The 21,010-nt window shown below is 50.1% G+C and overlaps 1 protein-coding gene across 10 annotated transcripts; it reads left to right on the plus strand.

Annotated features, from left to right (window-relative positions):
• Positions 1–237: 237 nt before the first annotated feature.
• On the plus strand, positions 238–20,920 carry ep300b (E1A binding protein p300 b). 10 transcript variants are annotated; one of them, XM_052049112.1, is made up of 30 exons: positions 238–2,521; positions 3,955–4,553; positions 5,036–5,215; positions 5,539–5,848; positions 6,034–6,147; positions 6,281–6,523; positions 6,710–6,809; positions 6,910–7,035; positions 7,210–7,327; positions 7,461–7,674; positions 7,761–7,838; positions 8,150–8,235; positions 8,412–8,564; positions 8,653–9,153; positions 9,261–9,512; positions 9,587–9,767; positions 9,881–10,032; positions 11,798–12,037; positions 12,149–12,237; positions 13,301–13,411; positions 13,683–13,739; positions 13,940–14,017; positions 14,371–14,438; positions 14,535–14,685; positions 14,829–15,089; positions 15,168–15,333; positions 15,476–15,643; positions 15,719–15,880; positions 16,035–16,316; positions 16,399–20,920. In XM_052049112.1, the coding sequence occupies exons 1-30, from the start codon at positions 2,428–2,430 to the stop codon at positions 19,498–19,500; spliced, it is 8,436 nt and encodes a 2,811-aa protein (XP_051905072.1). In that variant the 5' UTR covers positions 238–2,427; the 3' UTR covers positions 19,501–20,920. The 10 variants fall into 10 exon arrangements, with proteins under 10 accessions (XP_051905072.1, XP_051905077.1, XP_051905078.1 ...); XM_052049117.1 differs by having other exon boundaries at positions 13,331–13,411; XM_052049118.1 differs by having other exon boundaries at positions 9,881–9,999.
• The last annotated feature ends 90 nt before the right edge of the window (positions 20,921–21,010 follow it).

Raw genomic sequence — 21,010 nt, forward strand, 5'->3', positions numbered from 1 at the left:
ACGCATAAAGTCTATATATTTGCATCCATTCTTAAAAAAATGATCAAGAGGTTAAACTTGGTCTGATCATTTATTGGTCTGCAATTTATCCATTTGTGTTCATATTGTATTTAATTGAAAGATGTTTGTTGGTTTTTTTTCCTCTTTCTCCTTTCTTCTTTCTACATACATTCTTGCTGCTGGAGGCTGTAAATTTCCCCAGTGTGGGACAAATAAAGGATATCTTATCTTATCGTATCAGTCCATAAAACTTGGTTCCAAACTTTTACGGCTCATCCCTGTACCCATTTGTAAAATCCAGTCTCCATCTCACACAAAACCATCTTGTGAGCAGTTTTTTCCCCATTGTGACAAAATATCAAAACGGGTATTGTGTTGATAATTGGCTTTTGCACATTTCCACATTTCACAATTAAAATTATTATTTTATTTTTTTGGGGGGGTAAAGGCTCAAAACGACAGTTGTCTAGTTGTATTACCTTGTTCCATTTATTGAACTAAGAAAGCTTCCAATTACCACCGTCGCTTTAGGTTTGAGCGTCTCCCGTTCGTTTCCGGAGAATCCCGAACACATCCGAACACTTCCTCCTACCATCCTCCCCTTCACGGTTAATGTTGCCGTACCTCCATCCCTCCCCCCGCATCAGAGTTGAAACAACAAGCCGCCATTTTGTTTGTTCGGACTGACCGTCCGAGCGGAGGAGATAACCGAGGGAAGGAGTGACTCTTGGCGACCGGTGACAGCCGCTCTGACAACCTCCGGCTGGATAAAACAACCTGGCCAGATCCCGTCCGTGTTACAAAGAGAGAAAAAGACCGGGAAAGAGAAGGCGGCTGTGGCGAGGAAGCGGGAGTCGGTGATATTTATATATATATTTATATATGAGAAGGAAATACTCTGTGAAGAAAAATCCAAGGCAGAGGGGGTGGGGGGTGTTTCGCGCAGCGGAGACGCGGAAGAGGGCTTCATAACATAACGTACGAGGGAATTTGCGTCAAACGGGTGCAGAGAAACATGAAACATAATAATGCGTGCGTCGCGCAGGAACGAAAGAGTCCACATAGACAATTATATAAGTAAATTGCTGCCGGGCAGAAGGGAAAGGTGGAAAAGAAAGACGGGTTTAAAGACAGGAGACAGAGTCGGGATCAACGCGAAAGGGGGTGTTCTCCACCACAAAGAGTCAATGAGAGGTTTTACTAAGCCCCGAGTATTTTAAAGGGGGTTGCGGGGGTCAATTATTGTTGTGCCGATGCGGACGTGTTTGCTTCAGAAATAGCCATAATTTCATCTGTGAGCCAACGTCCATGTTTGTCACAATACCTTCCGCCGGCTTCACATTTTTCAATAAAATCTATTTTCCCCTTCTTGTGAACAGGCGAATATATCACCGAGAGCAGTGAGGTGTAAGGTAGGCTTCTCCGGTCTTGCTTGCAAGCGTTTTAAGGAGAGTTAAGGGAAGATGCTCATCTGGAGCACAGATAAGTGATCGTCTGTAAAATCAAACGAGGCTTATTGGATCAATCTGACCGGCCGCCGATTGCCAATTAGCACCTCGGTTGCCCACCAGAACTGTGCTAGCCACGAATAAAGTCTGCTTCAGAATCGCTTGAACCGTTTGTGATTTTTGACAAGTTTCTTTGGTCTCGTTGCCTCGCCGGCATGCTGCAGTAGGCACGATCTCTCGCAGATGTGCAATATGAGCCCGTTCTCGTGGACCCAGTGCCTTGCATGATTCAAACACTCAAGTGCACCGATCAATCTCACGCATGAGCATTTTAGTTTTCTCTGAGCAGACACTATTCTTATAAGTCCCTGTGCAGCATTTTCTATTTCTCCTTCCACGGGAGCAGTACTTAAACCATTCCGCAACGCACCGGTTAATTGCCTTTTAAGATCTCGAAATCTGCAGAGATGTATGTCCGTCTGAGGGAAATTGGCAACGCAACCGAGGGTTCTCCCTGTGTCGTGTGAGAAAAGCACCGCCCGCAAAAGTGGTTATTGGGATTCCCTTTGGACGTCGCGCCGGAGCGTTTCGGACCGAACGACCGAATTTCCCCGCCGACAATGGCGGATAAGACCGAGCAAGCCACGGAAGACGGATCCCGGGACAATTATCGTGTCGCAGTACAAGCTACATGAGGTTGTCAGTGGGCCGCACGTCGACTCCACCTTCCCACCTCCTTCTGTTCAAATCTGCGAAGAAACAAACTCTCCGCCAGGGGAGGGGGGCTGATCTCTGCACACTGGAATAAACCGAGACGGAGAGCGGTGGAACACTTCAACATAGCCGTCTTCTCCCCTCCCGTCCCCCAAGCGGTGGGGGGACGATCAGAAGCATTTCGGATTAGAAAGCACAAATAAGGGAACACGTTGACCTCTGTGGATCTAAAACTTTTTTTCCCCTTTTTGAATTTGTCAAAAATATGGCCGATAATGTCCTGGAGTCCGGCCCGCCTTCAGCAAAGAGGCCAAAGCTGTCCTCTCCAGCGCTCTCCGTGTCTGCAAGTGATGGAAACGGTACGTAAAGATTTCGTATCCATTTTGTTTACGACGAGACAAAAACTCGAGAGTGTGCGTTTATTAGTTACTCATCTTGCAATCCCTGCAGAGTTGCACGAATTGATTTGACACAAACATACAGTACATTAACAACTTGTTCAACGTGTGAGTGGGTTTCCTCGAGGTTTCGGGTGGAAGTTTGGTGCCAGAGATCTAACCCCAAGTGCAGCTGACGGCACGATCAACTTTGTCCCGGTGATGTTTTGAAGCGTTAGCATCGATGCGCTAACTAAGCTAGCGACGACAAGATCCACCTCCAAACAATGGGAGAGTCAAGTCACTCCGATCGCCGTCAAAGTTCATGTTCTGCTTTCAAAGTGAACAAAATGGACGGACGTTACCATGCGTGTGCAAAATTAAACAATCTCTTAAGCACATACACGAAAAACGTTAGTCGATATAATAGCTTTTGAGAGAAAGTGACGCTACAAGAATGGGCTAGCTGACGAGCGTGTTTAAAAAAAAAGGGAAAAAAATCCACTGTAGCCACCGGCTCGTCTGCTCTCGTTAGCCGGCTAGCTAAACACATCAGCGCTGATTTGCTCAACCGTATCGATCGCCGGAACGAGGCTTTTCTTTGCGGCCATCACCGCTGTTTGTTTTTGCGAGGCAAGATTTGTTGGTCATACGTTCAGTGCACGAGACGTTTAACCAAATTGTCGTAAAGCAGCTAACCTTTGTTCGATACTTGATTGAAGTTGTGCAAAGCGTTGAATTCAAATAGAACACGTCGTCTGTTGTTGTGGGGGTTTTTGTTGTTAAATACCGCGTTATGAGGGAATTATCGAGCATTTCAAAAATGTCCTGTTCAGTGTCTAAAGGCCAAGTGGTTTTCACTTTTGTTTTCTCGACAATGCCCTTCTGCTTCTCCCTCCATTGTCTGCCAGCGCAGTGACAATGCTCCGCTGCTTCACCAATCGATCTTCACTTTTCTAGATCAATTTGGATTGCTCTCAACTGAATCGTACACCGAGGCAATGGTTACACTGTTTAAGCACAGACACAAACTTTACGCTTGTTTTGACCCTTGCCATTACTACAAGAGAACAGCCATGCAACACAAGTGTTTCATGGTTTCAATTGATAGGAATAATTGTTACAACTTTACTACTATGTACTAAGAAATAAAGTAACGTTTAGTCTCGCATTCATTTGGTAGTTTTGTGAGCCACCATTCATGATGTAAAATTGACCAATAAACTAATGCTCAGAATAATAAGTGATGAGGCAGCTAGAGTCCTAGTATTAGAAAATGAATGGAAATAAAAACAAAGATAATTTTCGAATCTTTGTGTGACTTGGGAAACTTTGTGATAGTGACGGGACCGCTCTAGCGGTTTAATCATATCCCTCTTTATTATTTATCTAAATTGTGACTTTGTTGCCTCTAGATTTTGGTTCACTCTTTGACCTCGAGCATGACCTCCCAGACGAACTCATCAGCTCGTCAGACCTGGGGCTGACCAATGGAGGGGACATCAACCAACTCCATACTAGTCTCGGCGGAATTGGGGTGGGAGGCCAGGATGCTGCTGCAAAACACAAACAGTTGTCTGAACTTTTGCGTACTGGCGGACCATCGCAGCAAGGCGGCCCCACTTCCAACAGTACCGGACCAGGGGCTTCCATGGGCAGACTGGGAGGTGTCAGCATCTCCCCTGGTGCACCTCAGGGCATGCCTCCCCAGGGCCAGCAGCAACAAACCGGACTAATGCAGCAAGTTGGGATGGTCGGAGGGGTGGCATCGCTGAATCGGGCAACTGCTATGATGGGTGCCCAGAGAGCCAGCAATGGACAGCAACAGCAAGGCCTGATGGCGGGTCACGTGATGAACGGCTCGTCAAGAATGGGTTACCCCGCCAGTGCAGGCATGGGTAACAGCAGTAATCTTTTAGCCGAAACGCTACAGCAGCAGCAGCAGGCCGCTCAGCAAATGGGTGCCGGTGGTCAGCCAGGGATACGACCGCAGCAAGCGGGAGCACTGAACAAGGTAAACACACTCTGACAAACCTAAATTCTGAATGTCACTTACTCCGATGCAATGACTTCCTGTTGAAAAGCAAATGGTGAGCCGTGAAGCGCAGAACGCATGGTTGCATTTCTTTTCATTTCAACTGTTGCATTCGGCTGCTTTTTTTTTATCGAGTCAGGGATTGCTGCAAAAATGAATAAATACCGAATGGAAAAAAAAATAAAAGAAATCACAATGGACAGCTTTTATTAATTAGTCCTGAAGTTAAGACAAGGCTTTTAAATATTCTGACGACTAACGCACTTTGGATTAGGGGGGCCTACTTTTAGTAGATTAATCACGACCAGTTCCGGGAAAAAAATCTATTAAAAAAACGTCCTTTTGTTTATTCATATATTAATTTTTTTTTTGCAGTAACCTCAAAGTGTTAGCTTGGTTGGTCCAAATGCATCGGCTCTTATCGTCTTTCAGTCTCTTGGTTTTCTCCTCACCTCCCGCAGATGAACATGATTGCCAATGCGGGCCCCTATGGTGGTCCGTTTGGTCAGTCTGCTGGCCAGGGCCTGCCTGGAGCAGGGCTGAGCCCACAACTCCAGAATAAGGCCGCAATGGCCAACAATATGGCCAGCCAGTTGAACATGGAAAAGAAGGTGCCGACGGGTCAAGGCATGCCTGGAATGGTAAGAATGATATATTAAAAAAAAAAAAAATTGGATCATTTACCCACGACACGGCAGTCCTGAGGTCCTAACTGCATACTCACGGCAGCAAGGTTGAGTCGGTCCTGGGATTGATCGCGGGCCGAGCCGTTTGGAGTTTGCCTGTTCTCCCTGCGCCAGACAGGACAGGCACCGGAGGCGGCGGCGGCCTCCGACTCTTCCTTACCTCGCTGCTATGGACCGCCAAACCATGTCCACTTGTGTGAAATTGCAGGCACTTGTCATCTTGCCTTTTAAAAGATGTCAGGAATCTCAAAATCAAGGTTCTATCTCTTGTCCCTAAGATGCCTCAGCAGCAGCAGCAGCAGCAGCAGCAACCCCCAGGCATCGGCGGAGCTGCTGCGGCGGCGGCGGGAGCAGCTCAGGTGGGACTGGGCGCCGCGGGGGCTGGTCCCTGCACGGCGCCCCCTACAGCAGACCCGGAGAAGCGGAAGCTTATTCAACAGCAGCTGGTCCTCCTGCTCCACGCGCACAAGTGCCAGCGAAGGGAGCAAGCCAATGGGGAAGTGAGGCAGTGCAACCTTCCTCACTGTCGCACCATGAAGAACGTCCTCAACCACATGACTCATTGCCAAGCTGGCAAATCCTGCCAGGGTGAGTTGATTGCCGCAAACTGCTCCTTTTGAAGGGGATTTGTTATCGTCATTATATCACAGTCATTTATCATGCGTCGCGTATCATTTGCGCCTTTTTCAATGTTCTTCCGTTCCCGAGTGGTCATTTTCCCCTTTTCCTCCTCATCTTTAAACTTCCCTCCGTCGTCGTCCTTTCCGTCCTAGTGGCGCATTGTGCCTCATCGAGACAGATCATCTCGCATTGGAAGAATTGCACGAGACATGACTGTCCTGTGTGCCTGCCTTTGAAAAACGCCGGAGACAAGAGGAACCAGCAATGTGAGTGGATGCGCACGTTTGTTTTTCGACACTGGACTCGGGTTCTTGTACGCATGAAATGATGACTCGCCGTCAACCAGAATTCCTTTGTCTGTTCTCCAATCTCGTCCTCTGTATCTTCCCATCACGACAGCTCTTGTCAGTAGTGCGGGGCTGGCTTTGGTGAACTCTTTAGGTTCAGGAGTACCGGGTGGCCAGTCCAATACTCCAAATCTGAACCCACCAAATCAAATCGACCCCAGCTCCATCGAGAGGGCCTACGCCGCGCTTGGTCTGACCTACCAGGGCAACCAGATGCAACCGCAGCCGCCCCAGGCCAACATGCCGAACCAGGGGATGCAGGGGCAAGCCGCCATGCGGAATCTGAATGTCATGGGTTAGTTTGTTTGCTCTTGCTGAACATTTGCATGGTACCTTAACTTACCACTCGCAAGTCAAGGTGCCATCATACAAGTGACTTGAGATACAAGCTCTGTTACGTAACGAATGAAACCTGTAAGTCAAAGCAGTACAGGGGTTTGAACTCACCTGCGAGGGTTGTTTTTGAAATCTTTCCACCCAGGAGGAAACTCGATGGGAGTGAATGGTGGAGTGCAGCCCCCCAACCATCAGGCGTCCCTGCTACCAGATGCTATGTTGCAAAATAGTCTAAACGCGCAGAGGTATGACTACTTGACATTGGCGTCACATTTCTGAAATCGTACAGCTTGTGCTCAACGTTGTCTCTATTGCGTTCCCCCGTGGCCCCCCCCCCGACCACAGTTTGGTCAACGATGGTGTGGGGAACTTGGGATCCATGCCCACTGCAGCTCCTCCCTCGGCAGCCATGAGGAAGTCTTGGCATGAAGACATCACGCAAGACCTGCGCAACCACCTCGTGCACAAGCTGTGAGTCTGCCCAGCACTTCAATGCCCCCCCCCCTCCAAAAAAGATTGCAGTATTTCAGCTTCAGCATTTTGACACTCATTTTCATTTCAAAACAACTTTGGCAACATCTTGATGTTATTTTTTTTTTCTCACTCGATTTCACTTGCCTTTTGTATTTATTTGTTTGCGAGCAGTGTGCAAGCCATCTTTCCCACTCCTGACCCAGCTGCTCTGAAGGACCGGCGAATGGAAAATCTGGTGGCGTACGCTCGAAAAGTAGAGGGGGACATGTATGAGTCGGCCAACAGTCGGGTAAACGACAACGCCGCCACTTCGATTTTTATATCCAGTCAGAAGAGCACCAACCAAAATCGTGGTCGTCCGTCATTATTTATGTTTCACTGCGCTGCGACATTCTTTGTTTTTGTCCGCTCCTCGTCTCCAGGCGGAGTACTACCACCTTCTGGCAGAAAAGATCTACAAGATCCAAAAGGAGCTTGAGGAGAAGAGGAGGACGCGTCTCCAAAAGCAGGGAATGATGCCGGGGCAACCTGGCTTGGCGTCTTCGGGCTTGGCGTCCTCGGCTTTGGCCTCTTCGGGCTTCCCGCAGGGGCCACTCGGCCTGGGTCAGCCCCCCATGGCCCCGGGGCAACCTCCAAGTAAGGAGACATACCTCCTTTTTTTCACTTCTTAAACGCTCCTTTGTATAATCTGGAGTTTCTCTCACAACTTGTCACCCCGCCAGATGGTCCTCACGCTGATCCGTCCATGATCCGAGCCGGAGGACCAAATCAGATGGCCAATAGGATGCAGAGCCCAGCAGGTGAGTGGTCGGGACAGTCCTGGTTCTGATGTTGAACGTTTTCTCCGACAATTGTGGTCGAGATGGCGGCATAAAAGGGTTTCTTCGCTCCGTTGAAATCGGACAAGACAAGAAAACCTGCAATGTGACCTCGCTATTAAGCGGCTCACCACGTAGTTCTTGGTGTTCATCCACCCACATCTGCTTGCTTTGATGTCCATTTCTAAATGTGACAATATTGTGAATGTTATCTAATATTTTTTTTTAAACCCTTTTATCGCCTTGATTTAAAAAGAAATAAAAATCTCAACTTACTCCTCTCTGCCATGTAGGAATGAACCAGTTTGGCTCGATGGGGATGCAGTCAATGGGTCAAAGGTCGACACCTCCGCTTTCACTCAGTGCTCCGATGAACCAGGTGCGTAAAATCTCTCTCTCTTGAATGTCCATTTTGGTATTAGAGTATGTTGAAAAATACACAAATTGAAAAGAGAGTCTTTTGAAGATAAAAGCTCATCAAGAAAATCTGCGATAAGACAAAAAAACAGGATGACATTTTATATTAACGCAACTCTGTCGTTGTCTCCCTTTTAGATGGCTATGGGGTCAGCAAGGATGGGTCAACCAAATGCCACACAGCTACAGAACCAGTACCTCCCACCAGGCCAATTTCCCGGGACCAGTCCAGGTCTTGGTTCTGGTCCCGTTGGTGTGAACCAGCCAGGATCACAGGCTTCTGTGCCGCTGGTAAAAGATTTCGGGCCAGAGATGGCGAAGCTTGACGACTGGAGCTTTGTACTGACTATCCTCTTCTTCATCTTTGTGTCCTCGGCAGCAGAACCAGATGTCAACCCCACCGTCACTACCAGCCGGCAGCCCTTCGGCTCAGTCCGCCACCCCCGCCCCGAGCTCGGCGGCCTCCTGTGGCCCAATGGGAACGAGCGGTGTCTGCGGTACAGGCCCGCTGCCCAACTTGCCTCCGTCCTCCGCGTCCAACCAGCCCAACGCATTTCCTCACTGCCCGCCCATGCGAACAAACTCTCCTTCACCAGCACGCAGCTTAACGCCTCAACCTCATCAGACAACTCCCGCGTTACCTCGTTCTCAGACGCCGCGCCCGCCCACCCCCAGCACGCCCCAGCTGCCTCCTCAGAATCAACAGCAAGCGTCTCAGCCGCAGCAACACCCGTCGGGGCAGGTGGGGAGCTCCGAGAAGGCTCATCAGCTTCCGCCGCAGACTCTTGGGGGTGCCGCTACCTCAGCCCCCCAGCCAGCTCAGGCTTCTTTGGTGCCTATTCAAAATGCACACGTGCCACTACAGCTGCCACCAACTCCAGTGAGTAGAGTCGCCCTTACTCCCCGTTTTTATTTTTTTTTAATGGACAAAAAAAAGTTTTGTCATCTGACCCTCTGACTTAAAAAAAAAAAAAAATCATTTTCCAGCAGCTGTCTCCTAAGCTTCCTGTCACAACGGATGGTCAGGTGTCTTCACCAGCCTCGGTCAGCAGCAGCACTGATCCAAGTTCCCAGCTCGCCCCGCAGGAAGGTCCCGCTCCCGTCCAAGAGGATATCAAAATGGATCTGAAAAAACAGGAAGAAGAAGAGGAAGAAGGAGATGAAACCCAAGGAGACGGCAAATCTCTGGGGAAGACGGGCAAAGTCGAGCCTGACGATAAAGCCGAGGAGAAGCTCGAGGTAAGCAAAGACTGTCCCGAGGCTTTTTCCATTCGTTTCTTACCGAGAAGAATAATACCCGTGGGTTACCCCAGATCAAGAAAGAGAACTCCTCCCAAGACGGATGCAAAGCAGAGGCCATGGAGACCTCGTCATCCTCTGCGTCTTCGTCGGTGGAAATTGGAGAAGATAAGAAGCCGGAGGTGAAAAAAGAGCCCAAAGAGCAAGACGAGGCATCTGCGGGCTCCCCGGCCAGCACTCAGAGCAAGAAGAAAAGTATGAGTAGTAACTTTGACATGTTCAAGTCAAAGTAGCAACATCCCCCCCCCCCAAAAAAAAAACAAACGATTTTGCCTCATTTTGTTGTTCTCGCTCTCCTATCGCTCCAGTTTTCAAGCCTGAGGAGCTGCGTCAGGCTCTGATGCCCACCTTGGAGGCTTTGTACCGGCAGGACCCCGAGTCCCTCCCCTTCCGTCAGCCGGTGGACCCCCAGTTACTGGGAATACCCGTACGTATTCGAACTAGTAACAAAACTAACCTGGTAAGGGACTGCGCTGGCTGCCATTTTGCTTCAACTCCTCTAAAAATGTCGTTTTTTTTAAAAAATCACATTTTTTTTTCATCTTTCAAACTTTCTATCATTTTTTTTCTCCCCGTCTTTGTCATTGCTAGTAAGTGTTTGTAATGTGCGTTGGCGTCATCTGGCTACAGTGCCTTCCTTCTTCATTCTTTTTATTCCTTTGCATGTCAAAGTTTGAAGAAAATGAGATTTGGGGTGTATGTTGCTGTTGCTTTGTTCAAACGGCGACGCATCTGTAAATCAAAGCAATTATCTTATGAACGTTTTAATTTCGACACGGCGCAACGAGATGATGAGAGCTGTTACCGGGCGAGGTGTTCGTTTTTGGCTACGTGTTGATACAATATATTTTAGGCCTCCACTTGGCCGTTCATAAATTGGATAAAGATTCTCAAACTTTCATAACACGCAAATCGATATGAAAGTGTTGGTATCGATTTTTTTTTTTTAATGTTCATAAGCCAATTGCTTTTGTTTATCCCAAAGACTCATTTGCCTTTTTTTTTTTTAAAAGCTTTTCGTGAATCATAAAGTGTCTCGGCCATTCTTGTGCTCCATCGCTTGCTTTCTAGTTCAGTTCCTCACCAGTAGCAGTTGTGTTCATAGGCAGTGTGTAGAGGCGGGGCAGTAATCGATCACATTGAGTACTTGGTGTGTGCTTCTCCTGCCGGACATTGCTTCACGTGAAACTGATTCATAGTCACTAACGGGCACGACCACTGGCTGACATGAGCAGACCTTTCAACTGCCTCTCTTGAGTTGGGCCGCTACAAATACATAGCTGACATACATTTCCAAAAATATATTTGGTATCACGTCATACAGTATGTATCAACAACTAATTGTGGTCTTAGGAATGCGTAGCAACTGCTCTTTGGTTGGCTTGACCTACGCCACCTTGAGCTCACGCTGCTGGCAATGTGAAAGCCAACCCACATCTTGCTAAAAAAAACAACAAAAACGTCAAGCTTTGTCTGCTTTTTGCCGTTTTGCTCGGTTCAGTTCTTAGTTTTGCACCCCCCTTGAACGTGCGTTGACTTTAGCTGCTTGGGCTCTGAACCAGCTACTTTATTTTATTATTATTATTTTTTTTTTGCTCAACTCTTTGCAAGAGAACAAGTTGAGCAAAAAGTACGGAAATGTTGAATTGAATATTAGCTGCAATATAAAGTTGGTCGAGCGGGAAAAAGTTCAGACGTCAATTTAGCTTCGCCTGTAAAATGTTATAGTTGATTTTAGCTTCCTCTTAAAATTTCACCCAATAGTTCCAATGTTTTGTGAATAGTACATGTAAAAAAAAAAAAAAAAAGACTCCTTCGTCAACAGCCACCTTTTTGATGAAAAAAAAAAAGTCTCTCCAAGCAGTTTGCCAACTCGCGGTTGTCCGTCCAGGCCGAAATGTATACGGCAGGGTGCAAAGCGAAGAGCGAAAGGGCCGAAGTTGTCATGCCTCTCTGTTTGCACACAAACCCTCTTTTCTGCAGTGCTCAACAACATTGTCCCCCTGCACCCTCTTCTCTCCCTACTCTGGTCCAACCGCAATGCCTGAACGTCGCTGATGATGGCGCTCTTGATCCACCGCCCGCTTCATCTTGGCCTCTTGGACGTGCTCTCTCTTCTCCCCCTCAAACTTTCAACCTCCTCCATTTCTACGCCGTTCACCTCCACCTGATTTAAAAAAAAAAAAAAAAAAATTGTAATCCGGACGGCGCCTTTTCCGAACCAGGATTACTTTGACATCGTGAAGAACCCCATGGACCTGTCAACCATCAAGCGCAAACTGGACACCGGACAGTACCAAGAGCCGTGGCAGTACGTGGAAGATATCTGGCTGATGTTCAACAATGCCTGGTTGTACAACCGCAAGACCTCCCGCGTCTACAAGTACTGCTCCAAACTGGCTGAGGTGTTTGAGACCGAGATCGATCCCGTCATGCAGAGCCTCGGATATTGCTGTGGAAGGAAGGTCAGGACACATCAACCAAAAATGTTTTATTCTGTGATGAATATGCTCCCAAAAGTTGTCGTGTTTAAAAACTTGTTTTTTTTTTTAAAATAAATGTCTTTCTCGTTCCAGTTTGAGTTTTCCCCCCAAACGCTGTGCTGCTACGGAAAACAGTTATGCACGATCCAACGCGATGCTGCTTATTTTAGCTACCAGAACAGGTAAGGGCAGTTTGCTCGTTTTGGAGTCAAAGTGCACATGCAAATAATCATTTGGCGTTGGAATTTTTAAAAAAAACCCGCTGACATGAGCCACAACAGTCCAACCAGTAAATTCCGCTCAAGTTCTTCTTGTACCTTGCACGCGAGCGAACGCTATCTCCAGCGCTTTTGTATCATTGATGTGGTGCAATCAACCACAAAAGAGTTTTTAATTTGGCTTCAAATGTCACCCTGCCACCGTCTCCATCTCCATAGCTCACCATTTGGATTCCCCTCGTGTTGCGCATTCATAAAGTGGGCGACCCGACTTGGACGTCGGCTACTAATTTGTCGCAGTTCCCCCCCGCAAGGGAGCTTACACGCTTGAAGGAGCGGGGGGCGGTAACCGTGCTCGCCGCTCCAGAGAGAGAATTCCCACTTTATAAATCCACCCAAAAGGATGATGGGTCCCTTTTTTTGTTGTCGTTGCTCAACCATAATATTTCTCCTCATCCACCCTCATGTTTTGAAGAGCGATCCCTTGTCGTCCTCCACAGCTCCGAGTGGTCTCTCTCACGTTTTGCTGTAATGTTGTCGTTTACCACTGGACGTCTGATGCTAATCTTTGCTTTGCCTTGGCTCTCTGTCCTCTGTTGGTTGTTGTTCACACAATGTTCCCTCACCCCCCCACCCCCTCAAAACCCCCGATCCCTCCATTATCCCCTTCTGATCTGTCACAATTGATTTCACGCTTTTTTTTTAATATTCATTCTGACCTCCCTCCCCTCCCCCCTCCCCTTCTCTCCCTCCCTGTTTGTTTTTTTTTTGTTTTTTTTTAACGCTTGTGATGTCTGCATTGGCCTGCTTTGGTGTGACCAATCATCCGCTCCGAAATTTACGCTCAAAATCAAAACACCTGCCCGCACCACACTTCTGCAACACGATTGGCTGCTGGCGACGACCTTCCTTGCCCTCTGCCTCCTCCTGTGTGTACGCCCCCTGGCCTGCCCCGCCCCTGCGCTGATTGGCGGCTGCTTCTCCGCGCCCTCTCTGTGATTGGCTGTGCTGATGGCAAACGGTGTAGTTCACCAAAATATGGGCTTCTTGCTGACAGGTACCACTTCTGTGAGAAGTGTTTCAACGAAATCCAGGGCGAGAGTGTCTCCCTGGGCGACGACCCCTCCCAGCCCCAGACGTGAGTTTCTCTCCTCGATCCGCACTCGCTTTTTCCCGATGAGCGTCAATCGTCTCCTTAACTTGCGGCATCTTGTTTGAGATCCTCATCGCCGTTGCGTTTGCCGACATGGCGCTTGACTTCTGTGTATTCTTGACGTGCGTCTATACTTGACCTCGCCGCACGACGGGAACGCTTGCTATGTATCGGAGTGTATTTCGTGTACTTGTCGTATCTGCCGACGGCACCCGGAAACATGCTTAATGCCGGCTTTTCTTGATCTCACTGACAGGTCCATCAACAAAGACCAATTCCAGCGAAAGAAGAATGACACTCTTGACCCCGAGTTGTAAGTCGCCCGTATCGCCCTTTGACAAATTTCCGCTCATTTTTACCTGTGTGCCAATCGTGTCGTGATACGGACCTCATCTTTCAAAATTCATCTAAATGAGGCTCTTTTTTTAATTAAAGCAACTGCTAATGTGGTTTGGTTTGTTCGACTTATTACTTGTCCTCCATCTCCCCCCCCCCCCCCCCACCTTTGCTCAGGCTTGTGGAATGCGGCGACTGCGGTCGTAAAATGCACCAGATCTGCGTCCTGCATAATGAAACCATTTGGCCTTCAGGGTGAGCAAGCATCCGAACGCTTTGGATTGGATAGACTTTTTCTCGTCAAATGTAGCGTATGTGCAACAGACACCCGCAGAGGAAATTTCTTCCCTCTCAACATACAACACTTGAATTTGAGATGCATCCCAAATTGTCCCATTGCACATAGACACACACAGATGTTTCCATTTTTATGCGCCAGTCAGCTTTAGAAAGAGTATTTTGCAATTGTAACCTTTTTTTAAAAATATTTATTGTATATATACATTTTTTTGAACCTTCTCCCTAAATACAGCTGGTCCCGTCAGCTTTGGTTTCGTCTTCTGCAAATTGACCCTCATTTTTTTTTCCTTCTTCCTCCTCAAATGCAGATTTGTCTGCGACAACTGCCTCAAGATGGCCAATAAGACACGGAAAGAGAACAAATATGCAGCTAAAAGTAAGTTTGAGGCGCATTACTCTATCAGATGAAGATTTTGAGTTCTCGCGTACACAAACTGATCTCAATTGAATATTTGTTTTTTCTTTTCCCCAGGGCTTCCTCAGACCAAGCTGGGGAGCTATTTGGAGTCGCGAGTCAATGACTACATCAAACGGCAGAACCACCCTGAGGCCGGCGAGGTCACCATCCGTGTGGTCCACGTCTCCGACAAGGTGGTGGAGGTCAAACCGGGCATGAAGTCCAGGTAGGATTGCGCAAGTCTGCCATTGTGCTGCGGGGAAACCCGATGTGAGCTGACAATATGTTTCACTTCTGTTTAATTTGTGAGAAAAGACTTGGTGTACTAGTTTTGCCCCTCATGGCCTTTTGGATATTTTGTTCCAACAGGTTTGTGGACAGCGGGGAGATGTCAGAGTCTTTCCCGTACAGGATGAAAGCCTTATTTGCATTCGAGGACGTCGACGGAGCGGATGTGTGTTTTTTCGGAATGCATGTCCAAGAGTACGGCTCTGACTGCCCACCTCCCAACCAGAGACGAGTGTATATCTCCTACCTGGACAGCGTTCACTTTTTCAAACCCCGACACCTCAGGACCGCCGTCTATCATGAGATCTTGCTTGGTTACCTGGAATATGCAAAGAGGCTCGGGTAAGTCACGTTGAGACGGCAGAATGCAGCAGACGCAGACTTCAAATCATATTGTCAATGATGATTTTATTTTTTCAGGTTTACAACAGGCCATATATGGGCGTGTCCTCCAAGCGAGGGCGATGATTACATCTTCCATTGCCACCCACCGGACCAGAAGATCCCCAAACCAAAAAGGCTGCAGGAGTGGTACAAGAGGATGCTGGACAAGGCGGTGTCCGAGCGCATAGTTCACGACTACAAGGTAATAGCGCGGCCTTTTGAGTCTTCTCTCGCACAAATCCTTATCCCGCAGTCATAATTATGGAAATTTGTGATATTAAAAGACTATCTGGAATCTTTGAAAGGAGCCTGGAACAATCTCTGAAGCATTTCTTCTTCCTCAGGACATCTTTAAACAGGCAACGGAGGACCGCCTGACCAGCGCCAAGGAGCTGCCGTACTTCGAGGGGGACTTCTGGCCCAACGTCCTGGAGGAGAGTATCAAAGAGCTGGAGCAGGAGGAGGAGGAAAGGAAGAGGGAGGAGAACAGTACCTGCAACGAGAGTACCGACGTAAGTGCGCGTCACACCGTACGCTCACTCGTTTGTTGGTTTCCGGACGGAAATTGACTTTGAAATGTGCCCCAGGCCACGAAAGGCGACAGCAAGAACGCCAAAAAGAAGAACAATAAAAAGACGAGCAAGAACAAGAGCAGCATGAGCCGAGCCAACAAGAAGAAGCCGGGAATGCCCAACGTGTCCAACGACCTGTCCCAGAAACTCTACGCCACCATGGAGAAACATAAGGAGGTTTGCGCTTCTCATTAGATTTACAGCAAATATAGCAACGCAAACCTTCTCTTATCCAATCCGAGACGGCCAGAAATCACTCGCCTTGTTCATCGCCGGGAGGCGAGTCGCGCGTGGATTGGATTCTCATTTGATTCTCATTCTCGCCCATCAGGTCTTCTTCGTCATCCGGCTCATCGCCGGCCCGACGGCCAACTCGCTGCCCCCCATCACGGACCCCGACCCCCTGATGGCCTGCGACCTGATGGACGGCCGCGACGCCTTCCTGACGCTGGCGAGGGACAAGCATCTGGAGTTCAGTTCTCTCAGGCGATCCATGTGGAGTTCCATGTGTATGTTGGTGGAGCTCCACAACCAGAGCCAGGACCGTTTCGTCTACACTTGCAACGAGTGTAAACACCACGTGGAGACGCGCTTCCACTGCACCGTTTGTGAGGTGAGAATCGGGATGGCACGAGCGTGAATGGATCCCTCTGAAATTCTGGTCGTCTCAATACTCTTTTCCGCCCCCCTTCCAGGACTATGACTTGTGCATCACCTGCTATAACGTCAAAGGCCACGAGCACAAAATGGACAAGCTGGGACTCGGACTGGATGACGACAGCAACAACCAGGCGGCGGCGTCCACCCAGAGTCCGGGAGACTCTCGGCGCCTGAGCATCCAGCGCTGCATCCAGTCGCTGGTCCACGCGTGCCAGTGCCGCAACGCCAACTGCTCGCTGCCGTCGTGCCAGAAGATGAAACGTGTGGTTCAGCACACCAAAAGCTGCAAGCGCAAGACCAACGGCGGCTGTCCCATTTGCAAACAGCTCATCGCGCTGTGCTGCTACCACGCCAAACACTGCCAGGAGAACAAATGTCCCGTGCCCTTCTGCCTCAACATCAAGCAAAAGCTGCGGCAGCAGCAACTCCAGCATCGGCTCCAACAGGCGCAGATGTTAAGGCGCAGGATGGCCAGCATGCAGAGGGCGGGGCAGCCCGCCGGGGGTCAACCGGGAGGGCCCGCCATGGGACTGCCGTCGCCGGGCGCCAATGGCGTCGCCGCGCCCACTACGCCCACATCCGTCGGGACTCAACCTCCGACTCCTCAGACGCCAACTCCGACCGCGCCCGCCGTCCCGCAACCGGGATCGGCTCAACAAGTTCCTCAAGCGGGCGCCGTGCCGCCGCAGCACCACCAGTTTCAGCAGATGCCCGGTGGAGGAGGCGCCGGGGGCGTAATGAACTCCCCCCAACATCAGCACCAGATGGCGCAGCAGCAAAGCGCAGCAGGAAGCAACCATCAGCAACTCCACCAGCACCCCGCTAACATGCCCGCGTTTGCGAGCAGGCCGCCCGGCTCTTCCCCGATCCACCAATCCCAGGGAAAACCAACTCTGGGATCGGCGACCCCGCCTCGGCAACAACCCAATTGCCCCGTCATGGGTGGAAATATCGGGGGTCAACCTCCCAACCAGCCCCAAGGCCAACCCGCCCTTCCACAGCAGCAGCCTTCCGGCCCTCCGCCGGCCGCGGTCGAAATCGCGATGAAGATCCAGAGGGTGGCCGACGCCCAGAGGAAGATGGCGCTCCAGAGACAGGCGGCCGCGGGCCTGCTGCCCCCTCACCCCCATCATCAACAGGGGCAAGGTCAGCAGATGGCTATGGGGCACCCGGGGACCGGAGGGGCGGTGGGACCCCAGGGCATGCCGCCACCAAACCAAGCTGCAATGCAATCAGCTCGGGCTCACATGGAGCAGCAGCAGCAGCAGCAGCAGCAGAACGCTGCGGCGGGGATGATGGTTGGCGCCGGCGGGCCCATGCTACAGCATCAGCAACAGCAACAGCAAGGGAACATTCCACAGGGACAGATCCCGTCTCAAGTTCAACTTCAACAGCAGAGGATGGGCGCCCCGCTTCAAAACCCGCAGCAACAGCAGTGGGCGGGCCAGGGCGTTGCACCCCAGCAAAGGCAGACCATGATGAACCAAATGGGCCATCAGGTGTTGATGGTAGCACAGCAGCAGCAACAACAACAACAACAACAACAACAACAAATGCAGCAGCAGCAACAGCAAGCTCAGAGCCATACCGCCATGATGACTATGGCGCAGCAGCAACAACAACAACAACAACAACAACAACAGCAGCAGCAGCCACAAGGTGTCGCTGGTGCAGTGCTTCCAGGAGCCGCCGGTGCAGGTAGTAACATCACCCAGGCCGCCCTGCAGGATCTTTTACGCACTCTGCGCTCGCCCAGCTCGCCGCTCCAGCAGCAGCAAGTCCTCAACATCCTGCGCTCCAATCCCCAACTCATGGCCGCGTTTATCAAACAGAGGGCCTCAAAGTACAAGGGAGGTCCCGGAGCCACCGGCGGGCCTGTCGGGAATGTTATGGCGGGCGGTGGGCCACAGGTGAACATGAACGCAGCCGGCGCGGGCCAGTCGGCGATGCACATGGGAAGCCAAGGAGGGGCGAACATGGCCGCCATGGCTCAGCTGCAGCAACAACAGATGCAACAGCAGCAAATTCAACAACAGAGACCGCTGCTAGGCGGCTTACAGCAGCAGCAAGTTGCAGCTCTCCAGCAGCAGCAGCAGCAGCAGCAGCAAGCCGGCGGAAGAGGACTGCAGGGGCAGGGGTCGCAAATGGCCAATCTGAACAATCCCCAATTTCGAGAGCTGCTCATGAGGAGACATCTTCAGCAGCAGCAGCAGCAACAGCAGCAACAGCAAATGGGCCTCAATCACGGTCAGTTTCAGCAGCCCCAACCTCCCCAGGGCCAGGGTTACATGGGCCAGCCTGGGATGCAGCCACCCCCAGTGGGACAGGGCCCCCCGGGAGGTCCTCAGCAACCTGGGGGTCCCCTCGGCCAGCAGGGTCCGGGTTACCCCGGCTCGGCCCAGCAACAGGTCGCGGCCGCGCTCCAGCAGCGGCTCCAGCACCAACACCACCTTCAGATGCAGCAGCAGCAGCAGAACGCCATGGCCGGCCTACCCGGGGGCGATTCGGGGTCCGGCGGCGGCGGTGGTGGCGTGGGACCGCCGCAGGCGCCCCAGGGCCCTCAGACCAGCCAAAACGGGCCCCCGCCTTCTCAGGCCCTCCTTCAGCAGGCCCTCCACCAGAGACTGCTGCAACAGCAGCAGCAACATCTCGGCGCCGGGGGCTCGCCGGCGCAGCACAGCAATCCCATGAGCCCGCAGCAGCCCCCCCAGATGGCCCAGTCTCCCCACCCCCACTTGCAAGGCCAGACGCTGCCCACCTCCCTGGCCAACCAGGTGCGCTCCCCCCAGCCTTCCCCCAGACCCCAGTCGCAGCCGCCGCACTCGAGCCCGTCGCCGCGCATGCAGCCGCAGCCGTCCCCTCATCACATATCGCCCCAGATGCAGACGGGCTCCCCCCACCCGGGCCATCTCAACCAGCACCACCCAGGCATGGTGGTCCCACAGCAGCAGCAGCAGCAGCAGCCGCCTTCGTCCCAGCAGCAGCAGCAGCAACAGAGCTCCCTGGAACAGTTTGGCTCGGAGCAGAGTGCCATGTTATCGCAGCTGAGTGGCATGGCGGCTCTGCATGGGCAGGGGGGCAACGGCCAGGACCCGCTGGGCCAGAACATCACTCACAACCCTTTAGACATCATGTAGGAATTCGACTTCATGTGTCATGTTGAGCTTGGGAAAAACAAAAAACAAAACAAAAGCTCTGATCCTTCGCACAAACTGCACTCATCCAGGACAGTGTTATGTTTATGTATCGTTATTACTTAGCCTCTTTTTTTTTAAAAAAAAAAACAAAAACTTATTCAACGTTATTTAAAATGTTTTCATTAAAGATGCTTTGAACTGAACTTTCTACGGGAGATGAACAATAAATCAAGCAGTCATTAAATAAATTAGAAGAAATGAATTGTAAGTTATTGCTGTTTAATATATTTTTTCGCCAATTATGGACAAAGGGGATGGGGGGGCGCAGTATGCGAAAGGTAATATTTTTGGAGGGTTAAGGGGAGAAAATGCCTTTTTAAGAAATGATTTTAAGTATTCAAGAAGTGGAATAATGCAAATAACCTTTTTTTAAAAAATTATTGTTATTGAATTGTTTCCCGCCATTCAGTCTGTTTTGGGGTTTTGCAGCGTGAAAGTGGTATTATTATTATTCATGTCAATCCAAATATGATGCATATCTTCCTTTTTATGTTTGGCTTTGCTTTATTTATTGTCTTTTTTTTTTTTTAAGGTGGGGGTGTTATGTACCTTGAGACTGCGCTACATTTCCTACAGAAATCTATTTTTGTTATCGAAAGGGGTTTGTGGATATTTTTGTTTCACTTTTCGTGTCTTTAGTTGTATGTGTGCGTTTGAGTGTCTGGCCGGCGGGGGTGGGGGTCGGGGGGGGGATCATATGTCAGTGTTTTCTTGCAGTTTGTCTGCTGTGAGTTTGACATGTCGAGAGGACACGTTGCCGTTGTCCCCGCCAGCCTCTGTAACCGCTATTTGCCACGCTGGAAGGGAGCGTTCCCTCGCAAACGAGCAGACCCTCTCCCTCGAATGTGTGTGCACTCCTTCCTTAAAAGACACTCGTGGAGCATGGGAGAATTGGGGAGGGGGGGCTGCGTTACCTGTGTGCCTGTAATCTTTTGAGTACATCGGCTGGGATGTGAAACATGAGCATGATGGGCTCCTTGTATTGTTTGGTTTTTGGGGGCGGGTGGGGTGTGTTGGGGGGGGGGTTGTTTATTACAATTCTCCTTTTTGGATTCAAAAGGAGAATATCGATCCAAATGAACTGTGTTGCACAGAAATGAGGAGAATGCAGGAGATATGAAGCGTCATTCTCCATCTTTCTGCCTCGTCCCAGTTGCTGCTTCCCTTGGACCCCCCCCCCCCCCCATCCCCCTCCCTGCTTGCCTCTGCCAGGGGGGATAATTGTTTCCCCCCCACCCCCAAAATCCATCCTCTATTTCTGCTAAGAACTTTGGGAGTTTATTTAATATTTTTTACTGTACAAAGAAAAAAAACTGTGGACTCAAATACTGTTTTTTTAATAATAAAAAGAAAATGATCATTAATGACTTGTTGAGTGTGAGTATAAAAAGACTGATGTGGGCATTTCATCTCGCAACATGGACCAATTGTAAAATTTTTTTGTTCTACT

This window comes from Hippocampus zosterae, chromosome 17, assembly GCF_025434085.1.
Source record: "Hippocampus zosterae strain Florida chromosome 17, ASM2543408v3, whole genome shotgun sequence".
NCBI lineage: Eukaryota > Metazoa > Chordata > Actinopteri > Syngnathiformes > Syngnathidae > Hippocampus > Hippocampus zosterae.